The sequence below is a fragment of the Thermobia domestica genome, chromosome 1, assembly GCF_964235325.1.
Source record: "Thermobia domestica chromosome 1, izTheDome1.hap1.1, whole genome shotgun sequence".
NCBI classification, from domain to species: domain Eukaryota; kingdom Metazoa; phylum Arthropoda; class Insecta; order Zygentoma; family Lepismatidae; genus Thermobia; species Thermobia domestica.
Genome location: NC_137454.1, coordinates 124,386,906 through 124,405,340, shown reverse-complemented (window position 1 = coordinate 124,405,340; position 18,435 = coordinate 124,386,906). Strand labels below are relative to the sequence as shown.

Below are 18,435 nucleotides of genomic sequence, written 5' to 3'. Positions count from 1 at the left end.
AAAAAAAAAACAGAAATACACGTACTTAAACAAATTTTATTCACGAGTATAAAGGCTAAAACTGGAAATTTTAGATCATTTTCTAGATTTTTAAGTCATTTTCTGGTTGTTTTTGATTATTTTTATCCATGTTTGTATATAATATAGGATCTTTAACAATTACAAAAATGTTAGAAAGTGTTTTAGTACTTTCGAAATTCGATTTCCTTTAATTTATTTGGGTGTTTCCAAAATAACCCTACTTATTTCTGTCAATAGTTCAATCTTTTCAAAATGCACTAATTGGTAACCATCAACCAACGTTTGCTTTTTTTAAAATCACGTGTTTGTATTATATATTGCCAATAAGTCATTTTTTGTGATTATTTTGTGGTGACATCTTGGAGTTCTGCCTATTTCATTTTACTGCTTTCTTTAAACTATCGAATCATATTTAAAACTATATGCACACATACATGACCAGAAATACGGTAGTCTCCTTCCACAACTGTTTTACCTACCAGGGCACAAACTACTTTTGCTAATTCCAGAACCAAAAGAAAATAAATTTCAAGATATTCAAGTACGATTTCCTATGAAATTTTGTAATTTTTGAGAACATGTAGTTGACGATCGATGAAACAAATATATATTTTTAAAACGACTTCGGGCAAATAATACCAATTTTAAAAAAGTTTTAGTGTAATTTCAGAAGATAATTTTATGTCCTTTTTCGGTCAACATAATCCAGACCCTTTAAATAAAATAGATCGTAAAAAGTCAAAATTTGAAGGGTAATTGATTTTGTTTCTCGTTGTTATCATCAAAATTACTGTTGTATGTGATTAACAATCATTCTATTTATAGACAATAGTACCAACGATGGTGGTTTGTTCTCTCTCTATACTCACATGCGCCATTTTACCTTCTGTGATAGGAGAAATGGCTCAAAATAAGTATTTTTAAACCCCATAATAACAACTTATTTCAAAAATTACTGGCCTATAATTTTCATTTAATATTCAACCATATATCTTAATGAACATGAAGATTTTTGTGATTTTCTAAAGTGTGAGTGCTTTTCCTAGCTTTATCTTATATATCATAATAAAAATATAGAGTTAAACCTAGTAAACAGTTATTACTTTAATTTTTAAACTTCTGCTTAATTATAAATATATGCTATCATTCTTTTGAAATTAACGACGACTAACTTACACACGCACTTCATTTGTACCGTTTTCTGAAGCCAAACACGAAGAACAGCTGAAAAAATAGAGCACAAATCTCAAGTAAGACAGCATACAAAGCAGTATATTATCCATCTAGTAACTACATTCCCCCGCACGAACATGCGAAGATTCGTACAATTCCGTTCACTGATTTTGGACCATTTCTGTGATATGGGGTAAATTGTGTCTTCTCTGTTATCGTGGTAAACAACGAGCGATTTATTTAACCGCAGAAGAAAATAAATTGTAACGAAATTTCATCGTTGTTTAATAAAAGCTTATTGTAGTGAGGGAACTGTGGATCAAAGTACGATGAACATGTGAGAAAAAAATTCGTTCATTGTAAAAGGGCAAAGAGATCGCTGACATGTGAGGAGAAAAATGTGACAGATTAGAACTATTGACAGCATGTGGACGAATTGATTGTAAATGATGATTAATTTGGTAGGATTCACGTTTTCTGCTGTTAAAAATTCAGTCACTAAGTGTCATATTAATCGTGTTGATACAGGAAGTAAGGTAACCCACGAGACAAAAGTTGGGACCTTCTCGTCTCGAAACGTTATCATTAAAGTGATGCCTTGTCTCGAAATATATGTCTCTTGCCATTAGAAGAGTTCTATCTCGTGACGAAAAGTCTGTCTCGTTTCATCCCGTCTCGAAATGTGTGTCTCTTTCTATTGGAAGATTTCTATCTGGTCATGAAAATTCTGTCTTGTTTCGTCTCGTCTCGAAATGTATGTCTCTTTTCATTTGAAGAGTTCTATCTCGTCATGAAAATTTTGTCTCGTTTTATCTCGTCTCATGGGTAAACTCTAGTAGCACGTAAGTCTTGTTAAAAAAAAAAAAAAACCTGGTCATCTATCTCTCTTTGGAAACCCATCTGCACTCTTACTTATACAGTGGTGCCCACCCCCCCTTATATCTATGACGCACCCGCCCAATTGTCTATCCGTACGTGTTCTTCCATGAAAAAAATCTTCTTTTCGATTAATTTTACCCCCCCTCATCAAACATATTTATATAGATTTTAACCCCCCCAAATATTTCAATGACGCAGTTTGCGTCATAGCCCCCCCTTGTGGGCACCCCTGACTTATAGATCGAATTTAATCAAATAAAGTAGGTTTTCTTTGGCCAATTGAGAACTTTATTTAGAACCAAAGTATTAGAATTTCCGAAATACACTTACGGTTTGGCAGAATATCGCCTTCTATAACAAGGTGGGTGGCTACGATTTTTTGAACAAAAGAATACATTTGACTCCATTTCACAAGATACGTATGGTACACAAAATAAGTGAACGTAATTCCACGAAGCTTGAGATGTTTGTAATGTGTGGGGAAGGAGTAACTGCAAAAAATGAATAGGTCCCGCTCTGTGTGCCGTCCTGTTCCTACCTTACGTGATTTATTGACTTTTTTGTTTATTTACTTTTCAGCCTACCTACGTATATAGGCTATCATTACTTCGTAAACTGGCTATTTGTGCAAGTAGTACCTTTTTTTTCTTTTATAAAACCAAGATGACTGACTTAGACCAGTTTCGTGTTACCATTTTGAAGCAAAATGCATTCAATATTCTAGAAACATTTTACCTGAATTTTTGACACGTTTTCTAACTCACTTTAACTTAAGCCTTATTTTATTGATACGTTTTATAAATAAATTTCAATTTCTTTAGAATACTTTGAGGAATACTAACTAATACTTTTCATTTTACGTACATCCATACAACGTGCACTAATTAATTATGCACGATATGGCTTAATATTTTTACATCATCAGTCTTTTAAGGATTCAAAGACCTGAAAAAAGGAGCTTTTCCACTTTAACTGGCGAAATAGAGTGTCAGCACAACATCTCACCGTTGTGGTTAATAACTTCCATAGTAAGGCTTTTTGTTGAAAAGGTAATTAAATTTGTTTCTTAATTTATCTTTCAAGTAGGAGAATGGTCGATAGAGAGGAGACGGTTGCTGAACAATAGGTCCTGTTGGTAGTGGTGCAACCTGCGCAGATGATGATGGTGGTACTGGTACAACCTGCGCAGGTGGTGGTGCTGGTGCTACAGGGATTACCTGTACCTGTTGTTGTTGTGGTGGTGCAGGTATTACTTGTGCTGGTCTTTGTGGTACTGGCCGTACTTGGTAATACACATACTGAATCGGTCTTGGTGGTTCAGGAGTTGCTGGAACTACTGGGATTACTTGGACTGTTTGAGGTGGTGAAGGTTCTGGTACAACTACTAATGATGGTGAAGGTGCAGGTACCAGTTGTGGAGCAGGTATTATCTGTATCGCCGATGGTTCCTGTACCGCAGGTTCTACGTCAATTCCTGTGTAGACCGGCTGGCAGCATCCCTAGGTAAAATAAGGAAATAAATAAATAAATAAATCAGCTGCGTAGTGTATATTATAGTCAAAACTATTAGGGGAAATTAAATTAAAATTTACCCACATTGCGTATTCAATATGAATATTAATAAGAGAACAACAAAACAGGATGCCGAAGAAAAGAAACAATAAGGAAAATGAAGATCAAACTAGTAGATCTTCTAAAGAAAGATTTACAGAAATTCTGTTTCTTAAGGAATAAAATAACAAGTAATAATAGGTACAAACAATGGGCATAAAATAACAAGTAATAATAAGTGCAAACAAGATGTAAAATTGGGCATAAAATAACAAGTAATAATAGGTGCAAAAAAGATGTAAAATTGGGAATAAAATAACAAATAATAATAGGTGCAAATAAGATGTAAAATTCAGAATATCTCAGCTGAAGAAGGCATTCGAAGACAGCTAAAAGTTTCCATCCTGAAACATTGACATAGAACTAAAGAAAACGGGAAAGCCGATGTATGAGATGTGTAGTGTGGATATGAGTCATGGACTCTAGAAGCAAAGAAGAAACGCAGAACGAAAATCTTCGAAATATCGTGCTTTAGATGGATGTTCAAAACTAGATGGGTGAATAAGGTTATCAAATAAGAAAAAAATAGTATTGGAAATGTTAGGAGAAGAAAGGAATATACGGAAGAAAAGAAGAGATTATATGACACATTCTGATACATGGAGAAATCGCCCTGTTAGCTATGGAGAGAATGACAGAGCAAAAATAACGTAGAGGTAGACCGAGATTAAAATATACCGACCAAATAATACAAATTTTGGGAAGAGATAATGCATGGAAATGAAAAGACTGACTCAGGATATGGAAGAGTTGAAACCAAGCAAAAAAAAAAAAAGAATAAATAAATAAATAAACAAATAAATAAATAAATAAATAAAAAAGCTTGCTTAAAAAGAAAAACAAATACATCTTTTGTAACTTTCGTTTTACACAATTTAAGACAATAATATAGCTAAAAATTTTGTTATGATGGAAAACTGATGTTTTTTTTTTTAAATAATAAACTTATAAAACGTTATTACTTGGAAACATAATGGGGTCCCAATTAATTTATCTGGAGAAGAGCACAGACTCCCATTACTCCCCTTTCCTACATTATTAGTTTAGAATATTAAAGAGCTACCCATTTTTTTTTTCTCCTGGGGATGTCCAAGAAGCACCATATCGAGAGAATGTTAAGGAGTTGATAGCACAGAGAATATCACAAATACACAACTTAGTAAATTAGAGTGAATATACAAAGTATTTAGGAGACTGTTCTCATTGAGAAATAGGGTTTTCTCGCTAGCTCATTTATAAACGTAAATATAAAAACACAAAGTTAGAATAAAAGTACATAACGGAGTAAGAAAAGGGTGACGGGATAGATAAACGAATTGGTGTTTGTTGAAATGTCAGTTACAGTTTTAATAATCATTTCTACTACTTTCAAGTTATCTGTTTGCATAGAGGATGGGGTTAACATTTAATGAGAAATCAATGTATTTTTCTTATTTCGCCCCCAGAAAGCAGAAAGGTGCTAAGCGCCAAAATGCAAATTTTTCAGGAGAGCATAAAAACAAATGAAACACTAATTAATTCCAATTCTTCCTTTCTTCTAGAATTCAGTTTTTCACTGCAGATCTTTCATATTGTCTCCTGCCATTTGTCTCCTTTCTGCACAACATTAAACATGAAATGGGTAGTCATGATATGCACTTAGTTCGAGATCAAGGAAAGTGACGCTTAGCACCTTTCTGCTTTAAGGGGGGCGATTTGTAAATGTTGACTCTCAAAGTTGTTTTAACTCTAAATAATAGCTGTATCTACAAACTCCAGAAAACAGAAAAGAAAAATTAAAAATTTAAAATATTGAATAATGTTGTTTTAACAAATACCGTATCAAATATATTTTATTGTAGTACGTGACCTTATCATGTGTAATATTTATATAAGAAAATATATTATGATTTTATCTCTTATACCGATATATGAGAATCTATTCGACATTGAGTTTCACTATACATAATAGATTTTGCCATTTCTTGATAGTACATAGCGGAGGCGCTCAGGACTAAACTAGGAGACCCTTCAGAGCGTCGTGGCGCTGCGTTTGGAAATTACAATCTAGTAGAACGTAGATGTTGCAGTAAAAGTTTAAAACTACATATTTATTTGAATTTAATTTCTGCTACTTAATGGTCAATCTTGTACATTCCTGTTTTGCTGAAACACGAGAAGAGAATAAGGAGTCTCTTGTGTTTAGGGATAATTTGGAGATTGAGATGTGGAAAATGCTTGCAGAGGAAAATAATTCTTGCGGGGAGGGCTAAAATCAGAGTGTCTTCACTGGATCTATAGTGAAGTCTAGGCTGTATAAGAATCGTACGACTTCTTTCCCTCACATGTGATGCATCGGGAAAATTCGGTACAATTCGTGCAGCTGCCTTCCGAACGTACTCTTGAGTAAAAGTGAAAACGGCAGAAGTGCACCAATAACGTTGGCAAACTTAGAATACATGACAAACAAACGAACACGAACAATTATTCAAATTAAATTGTAACAATAATAGCAGCAAAGATACAAAACAATAATAATAACAACAACAACAAAACGACACTTAGTGGCCATCCGACAACACTGTACTCTTAGGAGATGTTCTCAGTGTTGCGCGAGAGACGACACTGGCAAAATTTCTTGGGTCGAGGTTGACGACCGGGACACACCTACGCGTACTATTGGATGCTGAAATTGGTAAATCTAGGTCAAGCTTCAGGAGTCCTTGCGATCACTATAATGCAGTGAAATGCAGTGTTATTGAAGGCCAATATTCAGTTATAATGTCTAAAAGTTATGTTGTGTGTATATACTCATACCTGCACTCCTGTGGCGTATTGTTCAGACTCAGCCGGTGAAACTACTTCGGACCAAGTAACCACATTATCTGCATTCTGACTGGAGTAGCCTGTCAAAAATAGAAATGTGTGTCTTAAGTAGACAATTATGTCATCTAACCAATATTCTATAGTCTATAACGTAGAACTTTCATATATTTCCTTTTTTTTTTGTCAGAATCATTGTTCGAAGAAATATGTTCCTTGGATAAGTTTGCCAGATTTTTCAGAAAAAAGGAAGATTTTTTCCTAGCGGTATGTGATATAAAAAATTTACATATAACAAACACATATATGGTTTCACATAGTAAAGGAAAATAATTTTAACTGAAAACAGAGTTATTTTCATAATACGAGTAGACCCTAATAATAATAATAATAATAATAATAATAATAATAATAATAATAATAATAATAATAATAATAATAATAATAATCCTGCACGCACATCCGCTTTAAAACGCGAACTCTTGGTAATGTTGTCCTCTTCTTTCCGTGGTAAAATCTGAAATGACGCTACTGCATTATACGAGGATGAATAATGTAAAACACAAAACTCAAGGGAAAAACGGTAAAATCTATCCATGGATTAAACAAGTTTACATCTTCCACTTCTTCAGTTTGTGAATTAACGTAAACTTTTCGTTTTTTGTGCAAATGTTCAATACGTAGACATATTTGTAACTAAGATTTTTGTTGACAGTTGTAGAAAAAAATAGTTTTTGAAACATAATGTACTCACCGCCTCGTAACTTGGTGGCTCGTAGCACAGCGAGAGATAGAAACAGAGACTGAAGCTATGAATCAAAGTTGCAACGTGTTACTGAATAACCATGTGTCAAACTTAAAAATACTTTTTCCATAAAGAATTAGGATTAGGAATTAGATTTCTGGGCTTTCGGCATCTAAGGCCATGAGGGATGACGTCCCTTGGCTAGTACACTATCCGGGGAAAGGAAGAAGAAAGGAAGCAGCCTGGGACCTATATGTTAGGTGCCACCCCGCAATTTACCTGTTGTGAATGAGGAAAACCCAGGAAAACCTCATTCTGGATGGCTGCCCTGAAAATGCTTTTTACACTTTTTCGACCGAGTATTCCCACCGGGAATCGAACCCGGGACCGCTCGCTCCAAAGACGAGAGCGTTAGCGACTACGCTATTTTTTTTACATTAATTAACAATAATAATACTAATGTATCATGCAATATCAATATTTAAAAAGGTAGAACCCACAGATAAGCTGCGCAATCGTAAGACAATATCACACACATTTTGGTAATATATCCTTAAAATTTGGCAATGTTATTCTACTACCAACACCCCGCTTCGGCATCAACCTTGAGATATTATTATGCTCACGTTAAATGAATCTTATAATATTGTAATGTTAGTACTTCCGTCCATCCGCACGTCCGTAACCCATACAATAACTTTTGAACAAAATCGAATTTTTGACTTCTGCTTTTAGCAATAAACAGCTAGAATTATTGTCTTCGCCAAAATAAGTTAATGAATTCAATCCGTTAAATCTTTAGGTATAATGGCTAGTTAATAGTGAAATATACTGTATAATTTAAAATCCAGGATTTTTCTTAGTTATATGCAACTTGTACAGCAGATAAGCATTATTTGTTGCCTATGATAAAAGGATGTGCAGCTTTTCTTACTGCCCAAAAGATTATTAGCCTTTTGTACTCGCGTGATTCTTTTTACTTTCTTTACCAAAGTTTATTTATTGAACATAAAAACCTAATCGTCTTTATGTATTACTAAAATATTGCTATTTCAATTCAACAGTTCAAAACATAGTACTAGCTGAATTAAGAAAGTAAACAACAAAGCGTCTTAATAACAACGATGGTATACCAACGAAACTTGATATCACTCTGAATGAAACCTATTGAAGCATATGTTAATTGGCATTCTTCGAAGAAACAAGAAATGTTATTAGAATCACGCTTATGGGTCTTATAAGATTATAATCTTAGTAGTCCTTACTCCATATAAAAACACTTTGGGTTGTCCTTTTAAATTCACACATGACGTGCCGTTTCCATGCCGTGCTCCGACAGGCCGCCTTGGAGAGAAACCAGCCCGGTCGTGGTTTGTCGGCCACTATCCTTTGGCTTTCTCCGGAGCACATGAAACGACATGAAGTTGATCAGAACCAAGGGAAATGGTATAGAAACCAGTAGGGGCACTGCATGGTATATGTGAATGGTCACGGCCGTGGCACAAACTGAGCATGGCAGGGAAATGGCATGGGCACACTAAGTGTGAATTAACCTTTCGAGTTACTCAAAACATGTATAAACATTTAGACGAAAATATTTCAATATTCTTAATCCTGGTTATAAATGCAAGCCCATTAATTCATAAACATAAGTTTCATCTGATATTCTCTACTGTCCTTAGCAGAGTTTGCTTGAACTACGTAATAACTATTTAGCTGTTACCATGAAGCGTAATTCTCAAAATGTTAACTTCAAAAGGTGATTTAACGAGGAATTACAATTAAGTTTGTAGATTGATTGGAGAAGTAGTGAGGACGTCAGCATCGTGGCTATATTAGTATGTCCCCATCACGATTGCAATGTACAGGTGCACGAAGCATGTATTGTACTTTATTGCAATATGCATTAAACTTCTGGTGTATAATTGAGTCTAGCACTAACACCCAATATAGAGTTTTGTTTTTAGTTAAAATGTGCATACGGACTCTGGACGTAAGAAATAGTCTTCAAGAACATGGCTTACATAACACAAATATATTGGAATATTAAATTTTGTTTTATTGACCACTCTTGAACAAAGCTGCTGTAGATAAATCATACAAATAGTCATCTCCAATTCGATATTTCACGAGGCAGTAGTTTGCTTTTCTTACTCTCAATAAAGTAGATGTACAGTCACAAGTACCAGACCATGCAACCTGGCGTAACGATTATAACACTTTTTTTTATACATCTTAACCGACTTCACACATATAAGCCAGTTGTTTAAAAGTACACACAAAAAGAGACAATATAATGTACAAATGAAAGTGTTCCGAAACTTTGCAGTGCAATCCCTGTGAGGTTATGCAACCATAATCACGCCACACAATGTAAAGTTGCCTACCTATTCAAACATGTTACTTTATCATATTATCCCAACATCGGTTGCGGTGTTCCAGAGTATAGCTCCAAAGATTACCATCCGATTCTAAAGAAATTTATAATAAACTACCGGAAAAGTGTACTTTTTCAAAGAAAAAAAAAAGAAGTAATAAAATCGTGCCCTATGTTGAAGTTATGCGTGAACAGCCCACAACATACCTGACAGATGTGAACCTGAAAAATGTGCACAAACTCCGGGAGGTGATTCGCGAAAGCAAAAGAAGACAAAAAGTCCTCTTGATTGTCGAATTCCGCGTCGTGTACAAGTGACAGGGGTGCCAACTTGGAATTGACAATCGAATCCTGACAATTGGTACGGAACAGAAAGATGTACACAAACTATCTCTGTCTGCGGAACCTGCCTAATGTACCATTTTGCTAATGTTCATAGCCACGTTTAACTAGTTTTGATGCCACGAATAACCTCCCGCAGTTTGTGCATACAGTATCTTTCTGTTCTGCTCCAATTGTCAGGATTCGATTGTGAATTCCAAGTGGGCACCCCTGTCAGTCGTGCACGACGCGGAATTCGACAATATGCAAGAGGACTTTTTGTCTTCTTTTGATGTCACGGATCTACCTCCCGGAGTTTGTGCACATCTTTCAGATTCACCCTGTATATATAAACAGGTTAAATTGAGCTCTTTTTTTTTTTTTTTTTTTGAAGTCGGTTAAAAAGGCAATGGCGATAGGCAAACAAGAACATCGATAAATGGACTCAATAATTTTGAATATATGCCCCACCCGTTGAATCCATTACTTATTCGTACAATGATAACACTTCTCTTCATATTTCTCCACCTCGCCTTCTCCTCTCCTAGGTTCTAACTATTTGTCTAACTATTTGTGTGTGTTGCTGATCTCAGAATAAAGACGTGCTCTGACGTCATAATCAGCCAATTCAAAATGACTTAAGAGAAAAACTAAATTCTAAAATATATATATATATATATATATATAACTCTACATTATATCGTACCTGTTTGTCCGCTGGGATAAACGACCGAAACATAAGCTTCCTGATTAGTGTCAGCCATAGGTTGTCCCTGGATGATATCAATCTCCTCTACTACGGTGGTGGACCTCTTGGAATTTGTACTGTTGTTAGTCGACATTGGATTCGACGCTAACTGTACCGTTGAAGAAGGCAAACTTCCTGACGCTGGATACTGATGAGCATTGGGCATTAGATTTAAGTTGCGCCCTTGCACCAGGGCTACACAAGTTATCGTAATAAACGTCTGGAATAATAGTAATAATAAATGTCATAACATTTATAGTAGAATAATAGTAACTTTGTACTTCATTGGTTAGAAATAAATTAATAATCTTTCCTTATTCACAAAAGAATGTTTTGTTAGTAGTAAGAAAATTATAATCCGAAACATGGCCGTTTAAAATCTCAGTTCTATTTTAAGTCCTATTCTATAGCGGAAGCAAAGATGATAGCAGCAGCTGTTGAAAAAAAAAAAAATCATTGTTGTAAATGGAAGATCATATACAGGGGAGCTTAGATGTGGGTAAGAGAGATGCTCAACCAAACGACACTTTTGATTCAAGTATTTTGTTTTACTGAAACGTGAGCAAAGCTAAAGGATAAATATGTACCTAATAACTAGATATTTCAGCTTCGTATCGTAAAAGTTAGAAGGATATTGCGCCAAATAGGAAACTTTTAGAGAAATTTTTGCCAGGGAGGTTATTTTGTCCCTTGGTAAATACTGGGAACCTGCCAAGGAACAGATTGTTGTACATGAGGACAATAGTAAAACAAATGATAATTATCATTAGTTTAACTATTGTTTTCAACAATTTAATTATTACAAAATAAGTAGAACCCATGGCTGGCTTCCTGTTTCTGATTACGGACACAATATGAGATCAGAAACTAATACATTGTAGTTTTATCAGACCATTTACTGTGTATATGTGTGTGATTTGAATTTAGCGTTCTTTTGAGCAGCGTGGCTATACAAGACGTGGACCTACAGCTTAACGTGAGATCCGAACCATATGAGCTCCCGCTGGGAGTTGAATGCAGGCTTTCCACGCCTTAAAGCCGCGTATGCTATCCACATAGCCACAAAGGAGTTCAAAGAGGCTATTTGCTGAAAAAATAATATGTATGCAATGAACATGAAACTAAGTATCTTAATGTCAAAGCTAGTTTCAAAACTACATAATACCAGTGGATTGCTTGCTTATTGAAGTTTTGCAAACTTTTTCAGTAACGAAGGTATATGAAATGTGGACCTACAATTTAAGGTGGAGTGCGAAGCACCGTAATACACTTAAAACCTTTCCTGCCGGAAGTGGAACCGAGGGCGTCATGCACTAAAGATGCGCGTGCTACCTGTAGTTCTTAGTGCATCCAGTAGTAGGGCTTAACTCGAATAGAATTAAACTTGCATCAACAAGTGTATTGAAACCCAAGACAAGTTTTTTCCTAGCAATATCGGGCCGTGGTGGCTCAGTGGTAGAGCGTTCACCTCTGGTGCCTGGGGTCCCGGGTTCGATCCCAGCCCTCGCCAAGTGAATTTTGTGGTGGACAAACACCGTGTGCGTGGGTTTTCTCGGGGTTCTTTCGTTTCCTCCCACTTTCTTCATTCCACCATTTCATTCATTTCTCACCATCACCGTTTCCTTTAGCCTAGCCGGCATAACCGTGGAAAGTAAAACTCAAAGATTTCATTATAATTTAATTTCCTTTAAAGCAGGCCTGCTCATCAAACTGAATTCGGTTTATTAGGCGTATTTTGAGTTCAAATAGAGAATAATGAGAGTAACTCCCAGTTTTACAACAAAAACCTGCTCTGTATAACATCAAGAAGGAAGAGGCTGAAGAAAGTATAACAAGATGAAATGTATAAATGCATATATAAATTAATAGCACAAGTAATTACCAGGGCTATATTTAATATTTTTGCCGCCCGGGGCCATTAGAAAATGCCGACTCAATAATATCAATGACTGCCTCCAAATTTTGTACTATCCAGAACTGGAGTATGAAAAAAGGAAAACCGGTCCGAGGAAATTTGCCGTTTCAGACTATGTCCCACGTTGGTCCATGCGTAAATATCCCACGTCATATATTGCTTACTTCACTGTAAAAATTTGCCAAGAGAAACACATTTGACACATATGCCTTTTAGGGTATGTTGATATATATATATATAATTTAATAATTCATTTATCTGAAAGATTTCTTATATTATCATGATCACATTCAAGTTATATTCAAGTTTACCGAGCTAATACTACTACTATTACTACTACTACTACTACTACTACTACTACTACTACTAATAATAATAATAATAATAATAATAATAATAATAATAAATTCTCCTAGAAGTTTCAACTTCATTCGGTAGATGTCAACCGCTGGAGGTGGTGCTATCTAACGGCGCGATGTATAACTTCTAGCCTTCTAGAAATATACACCTTTGTTCCAACAGTAGAAAATGAAATATGGATAGTCACCGTTCAAGTCGTCGTCACTCGTAAAAATGTTAACAGATTCAAAACGGAACTCAGCTTAAATAAATCGCTTGTTTTCATGTTAGGTGTTATTTTTAGAGAGTACACAATAACAAATATAATAAAAGTAACTTACTAAAAGAATGAAATATAAGTCTCAAGTACAACATTTATCCTATAACAAAATTGATCTGCTTCCACCTAATTCTACCTGTACTAATGTAGCGTCTATCGTCTGTTTAAGAAAGTGTTACTTATTTTATTACGAACATTGAGAATTCTAAAAGATAACGATTGAAATGAAATGGAATCTTTCAGTTTTACGTCCCACGATTATGCCGACTAGGCTAAAGAAAAGAGTGATGATGAGAAATGAATGCAATGTTGGAATGAATAAAGTGGGAAGAAACGGGAGAACCTCGAGGAAACCCATGAACACGGTAATTGTCCACCGCAAAGTCTACTTGCCGTGAGCTGGGATCGAACCAGGGACCCCATACACCAGAGGTGAATGCTCTACCGTTTTTTTTAAAGATCAATCGATCATACCTCAGTTTCCTGAGCAACCCGAGTTTCCTCGTATACAACGCCTCTTTGACCTTTACTAAATTCCACAGGGACATGAACACATACATATCCAGGACAGTAAGAATTCCAAAGGCTCTCCCACCGCGAATCGAACCCTTGACCTCGTACACCAAAGGCGTACGTTCTAGCCACTAGACCAGCGGGGAGGGCTACCACTGAGCTACCGCGATCCCCAGGAAGCTAATGATTGTCTACAGAGGATGAATAGATTGATATGAATGTCCGTAATTCTGTTGCACGTCCTTATGCAACACCGAGTTTATGAAAAGTGGGACGTACTATTAAAATTAAATTTCCAACTGTTATACCTTGATTTATGATCCAAGGAGTTGTGAACAGTACACCCAACATGGTTGGAAATTACTAGCGTGTACACTGAAAACAAGTGGTTTATCGAAACTCCACTCATTACAATATTAAAGTGCACTGAAATATAAATAGTAAAGATACAGAAGAAAGTCGTCACATTTTGGAAGACTAATGAAAATTTTCATTTCTTTGACTTTTATGATTTTCTCAATTAGGACTTTGATTTCCTATCTCCAATCAAAAAATACCTTTATAATATACAGCCCTTTTGAGTCGTATGTTCAATCGGGACGGGTATCTTGATTCGTGTCTAAAATTGGTATAGCATTTTTCGCGCAAGAGCACGTCGTGCAACCCAAATTATCCCTGATGTCGTTTTGGTTGTCTAACTATCGAATAATAGACCTATCTGAAAGTTGAGCGTCTTATCATTTATGCTTTTTCGTTGCCTAAATTCAGGTTTTCATATGAATTAACAACAGTACTTTAGAGAAAGAAAGAGACACAAACCACTAAAGACATGTAGTTGTATTGTTATAAAAATTACGCTCACGTCATGTTCTCATGAGCTTCAAGTAGTCTTTATCAGAGAGTTTTCCTTCTGTGGGTTGTAAGTAGACATACAAATTGTGCAAATACTTGTAGGACACATCTATGATCATTACAACAATGTTAAAGTTGCATTTAAAGATCTGACACTATGCAGATCTACTGTCACAAGTACATGTGACCTTTATGCAAAGTAGAGAGTTTTTCTCATAAAATTTGATACTGTATTTTCTTTTGGGTAATACAATGATATATTTCATTCTTTCTTCTTGTTAGAGACTTCTTCTATTGCTCTTTCCGCTTCTCATGACGAACGGGAAACGAATGTAAAGTGTAAGACTTTTCACCGCTCTCGTGTCCTTCCTAATTTTGGCGTAACTCAATAATTGGAACGGGAATAAACAATACTTCAAAATCACATATCACTTGCCCATGTCAGATAAACGAGAGACGAATAGGAAAAGTGGAACTTGAAAACATTTTTTTAACGGATTTTGTTTGTCAAATTCAGCTGACAACCCTAAGGGTGTTCTAAAATTGCAGATGAATAACAACACTATAATTAGGCCTATATGTACAACATACAAAAATTAGCCACATATCTGAGAATTAATAGTATCTCAGAAAGCAAAATATGTCAAAATAGACAATGGATATTGTTTTTTTTTTTTTTTTTTGGCGAAATCCAAAAACGAGATTCGATTTTCCTTTGATAAGTCTGTGACCGTTCTAAACGCAGTGATTGTTGCCTGGTTTAAAAGACCTTAACACATACTTGAAAATTAAAAAATCGCCACTTTGTTCCATTTATTATCGAGGATCTAGCCCCCTTCCTATAAAAGAAAAAAATCGGAGAAAAAGTCAACTTTGACGGCACCCGACAATCTTGCGCTTAGTTCGACTATAACCAAAAGTTGGCCGTTTATAGCTTGTACCTCTCTCAATAATACAAAAATAATTCTTATAATAGCGATAATTCTTAAAGCAAACATGATTCCGTCTGCGATTAAAGAAAAAAATATAATAAATCCGTTTTTCTCCCTCTCTTCGTCCTGCATGAAATTTGGAGGGAATTGGTGACATTTCAAAGTAAAGTCCACTCTTAAAAACCACGGTTCAGTTCAATAAGTGAGTTATGAGCCTACTGACAACGCGCCATAAGGAGGAAACAAAATTACTTTGCAAGAATGACATATCGACTAACGTTAAAAGCAATATTCTTACAATATTCTTTAAGATTGACATTTTTTTCTTACGTAATATTGTTAATGGTAGTAACAAATAGCCAAAATTAATTTCGTTTATGAATCTGCGGGCACTTCTTTTTTTTTTTTTTTGTTGCTTCTGCTTATGATTTTTTTTTTTTTTTGCAAAGAGTGCTTTATTTTAGTATTTAGCAAATTTAGCGTGGTTGTGAAGTTACTGTATCCATACAGCATTATTTCTATATGTTTAAAGTAAGAAACTTGGTGACTGCTAAAATAACCTCTTCCTCCCTGAACTCTAAAGACCTCTATTAATCTGATAAAAACAATTGTTAATGGTCTATGGTCTTACATAAAATATGACTTTAATTCCTAAAACATCTATTTAGTTAAATTGTAAATAACAATTTCGTGGAACAAAAGTATTGCCTTCACATTTTCAGTACAGCTATCGTTAACACTATTATCTAATGAGATTCAGTTAAGTTGGAGGTGTGAAATTTGGTATTTAAACTCCATATTAAGAATAAGGGAATACGTGTTTCAGCATTTTCGAAGACTCTACAATATGTGGTCCTGCTAATGGGTAGTATGTTTCATGTGACGTGGCGGCGGTAAAGCTTCTTTTTTGATTTGATTTCAGTTTAGTGTCCATTTAAGCAGCGTAACTACATGAGGCATGGACCGGAACGTGGGATCCGAACAACATGAACAACCTTGTCCTAAAGATGAACAGTAACAACTGCCTGTAGTTTATATAGTGTACATGTTACCTAGTTACTAAATTATACTGTGCTTGTCATGGAATAAGTACTTGTGGATTTTATATAGGTAATTACAATTTTATTTACATTTAATGCGGGCCTTGTCTTAGTAATAAACAGGAAAGCACGTTCATGTTCAGCATGCACATCACTATTTATTTTCAAATAAAGGCAGGCTGCGAACGTTGAGGAGTGGCGATTGTTAACTATTAGGAATTAGCGTTACTCACTGACTGAAATAGTTTGGTATTATAAATAGATAAAAAATGAAATCTTTGAGTTTTACGTCCCACGGTTATGCCGGTTAGGCTAAAGGAGACGGTGATGATGAGAGATGAGTGAAAGGGTGGAATGAAGAAAGTGGGAGGAAACGGGAGAACCCCGAGAAAACCCACGAGCGCGGTGTTTGTCCACCACAAATTTCACTTGGCGGGGGCTGGGATCGAACCCGGGACCCCAAGCACCAGAGGTGAACGCTCTACCACTGAGCCACCGCGCCCCCTATAAATAGATAGTTTTAGGAACAATTCGTTGGGACTGGACTCACTTCATCCACATATTTGTATTTTTTTCTTAACTATCGAATGATAGATTTTCTTTGACCCTCGAAATTTTTCATTTTTAAAATTATTCTGGATGTAGTAACAATATTTCTTGTGTTCCAATATCAACAGAGAGACAAGGCGCGCGATTATTTCTTAATCAAATTCGTTTTTTTCTGAAGAAACCCAAAATTTCCCGGAAAAAGTGGGAAAATGTATTCCCTTCCCCCTCCGAGCCCTTGTGTCCATTAGTAAATAGTTAATTCTAATGGGCACAATTGTAAAACATACCAAAAAAGATTTAAAAAAAATATCACATATTAACTTTGCTTCAGGGAAAGAGGGAAGTTCTTTGGCCCTTTTAGTAGTTGCATCACTTACTTCCTTATAAACAGCGAACTTCCCCGAAAAACAGTCTAACCTTTACATATTTTCTACTATGTGTGTGTGTTTTTTTAAATCAATCATTATACGTTGAATCTATTATTATTATTATTATTATTATTATTATTATTATTATTATTATTATTATTATTATTATTATTATTATTATTATTATTATTATTATTAATTATTAATAATTATTATTATTATTAATAATAATAATCGAATTAACATATTCGTGAGTATATTGTACTTACGGATAATCTCATAGTGAATGTTCCTCGGCTGCTGTGTGATGTTCACTAACTGAAAGTGAAGCGTTTTCAAACTTTACTGTGACAGGTAGGCCTGAAGCAAAGATCTTTTTATAATTTTTCAAAGCTTTAGAAGTCGAGAGTAAGAGCAAAGAATTCCTTAACTCCATATTGACCCCTTTCTCTCTTTTTTTCTTTCTTTTTTTTATCGATTTTACCCTGACCGCAATTCGTTCATCCCTCGTAACCTACTCACATTCAGCCAACCAAACTAACTACACCACCCCCTTGAGGGAGAATTGGTCCTGAATTTTACTACTTTCTAGAACGAAGAAGAAGCTATGCATACAGACAAAAAAGATGTAGAAGGGGGAGAGTGGTTGGAATATTTCTTTTTTTCTTCTAAGAAGGGATGAGACCTTGACAGATATATTTTCTCCCCTTTTCTTGGATTTTCCAAACCGCCCGCCCCGCGTGTGTGTGTTTGCATGATTCACAAAATGGAACAGAATTGTATGTTTAGTACATATTCTGAGATATATTTTCATTCTTTTTCTCTTTTACATGCTGTCGAAATATCACATTACGTTTTCTTCACAGATATCTCCATACACATATCAAATAAGATAACTATTTAAAAGAAAACGAAAAAAATCTTTCCACATTCTGGATTTTGTCAACCCCCTTCACAGAAATTGTGTTCA

General features: G+C 35.2%; 1 protein-coding gene across 2 annotated transcripts; it reads right to left on the bottom strand.

The window, feature by feature from the left end:
* Positions 1-224: 224 nt before the first annotated feature.
* Positions 225-17,912, bottom strand: LOC145688869 (uncharacterized). Of its 2 annotated transcripts, XR_014132008.1 has the most exons (5): positions 17,735-17,912; positions 10,636-10,897; positions 6,481-6,569; positions 2,301-3,572; positions 225-2,099 (listed from the first exon to the last, which is right to left on the bottom strand). XR_014132008.1 is itself a non-coding variant. In XM_081763039.1 (4 exons), exons 1-4 carry the CDS (start codon positions 17,744-17,746, stop codon positions 3,087-3,089), a joined length of 849 nt encoding a protein of 282 aa, XP_081619165.1. In that variant the 5' UTR covers positions 17,747-17,912; the 3' UTR covers positions 225-3,086. The 2 variants fall into 2 exon arrangements, 1 of the variants encoding a protein (XP_081619165.1); XM_081763039.1 differs by having other exon boundaries at positions 225-3,572.
* Positions 17,913-18,435: the final 523 nt, after the last annotated feature.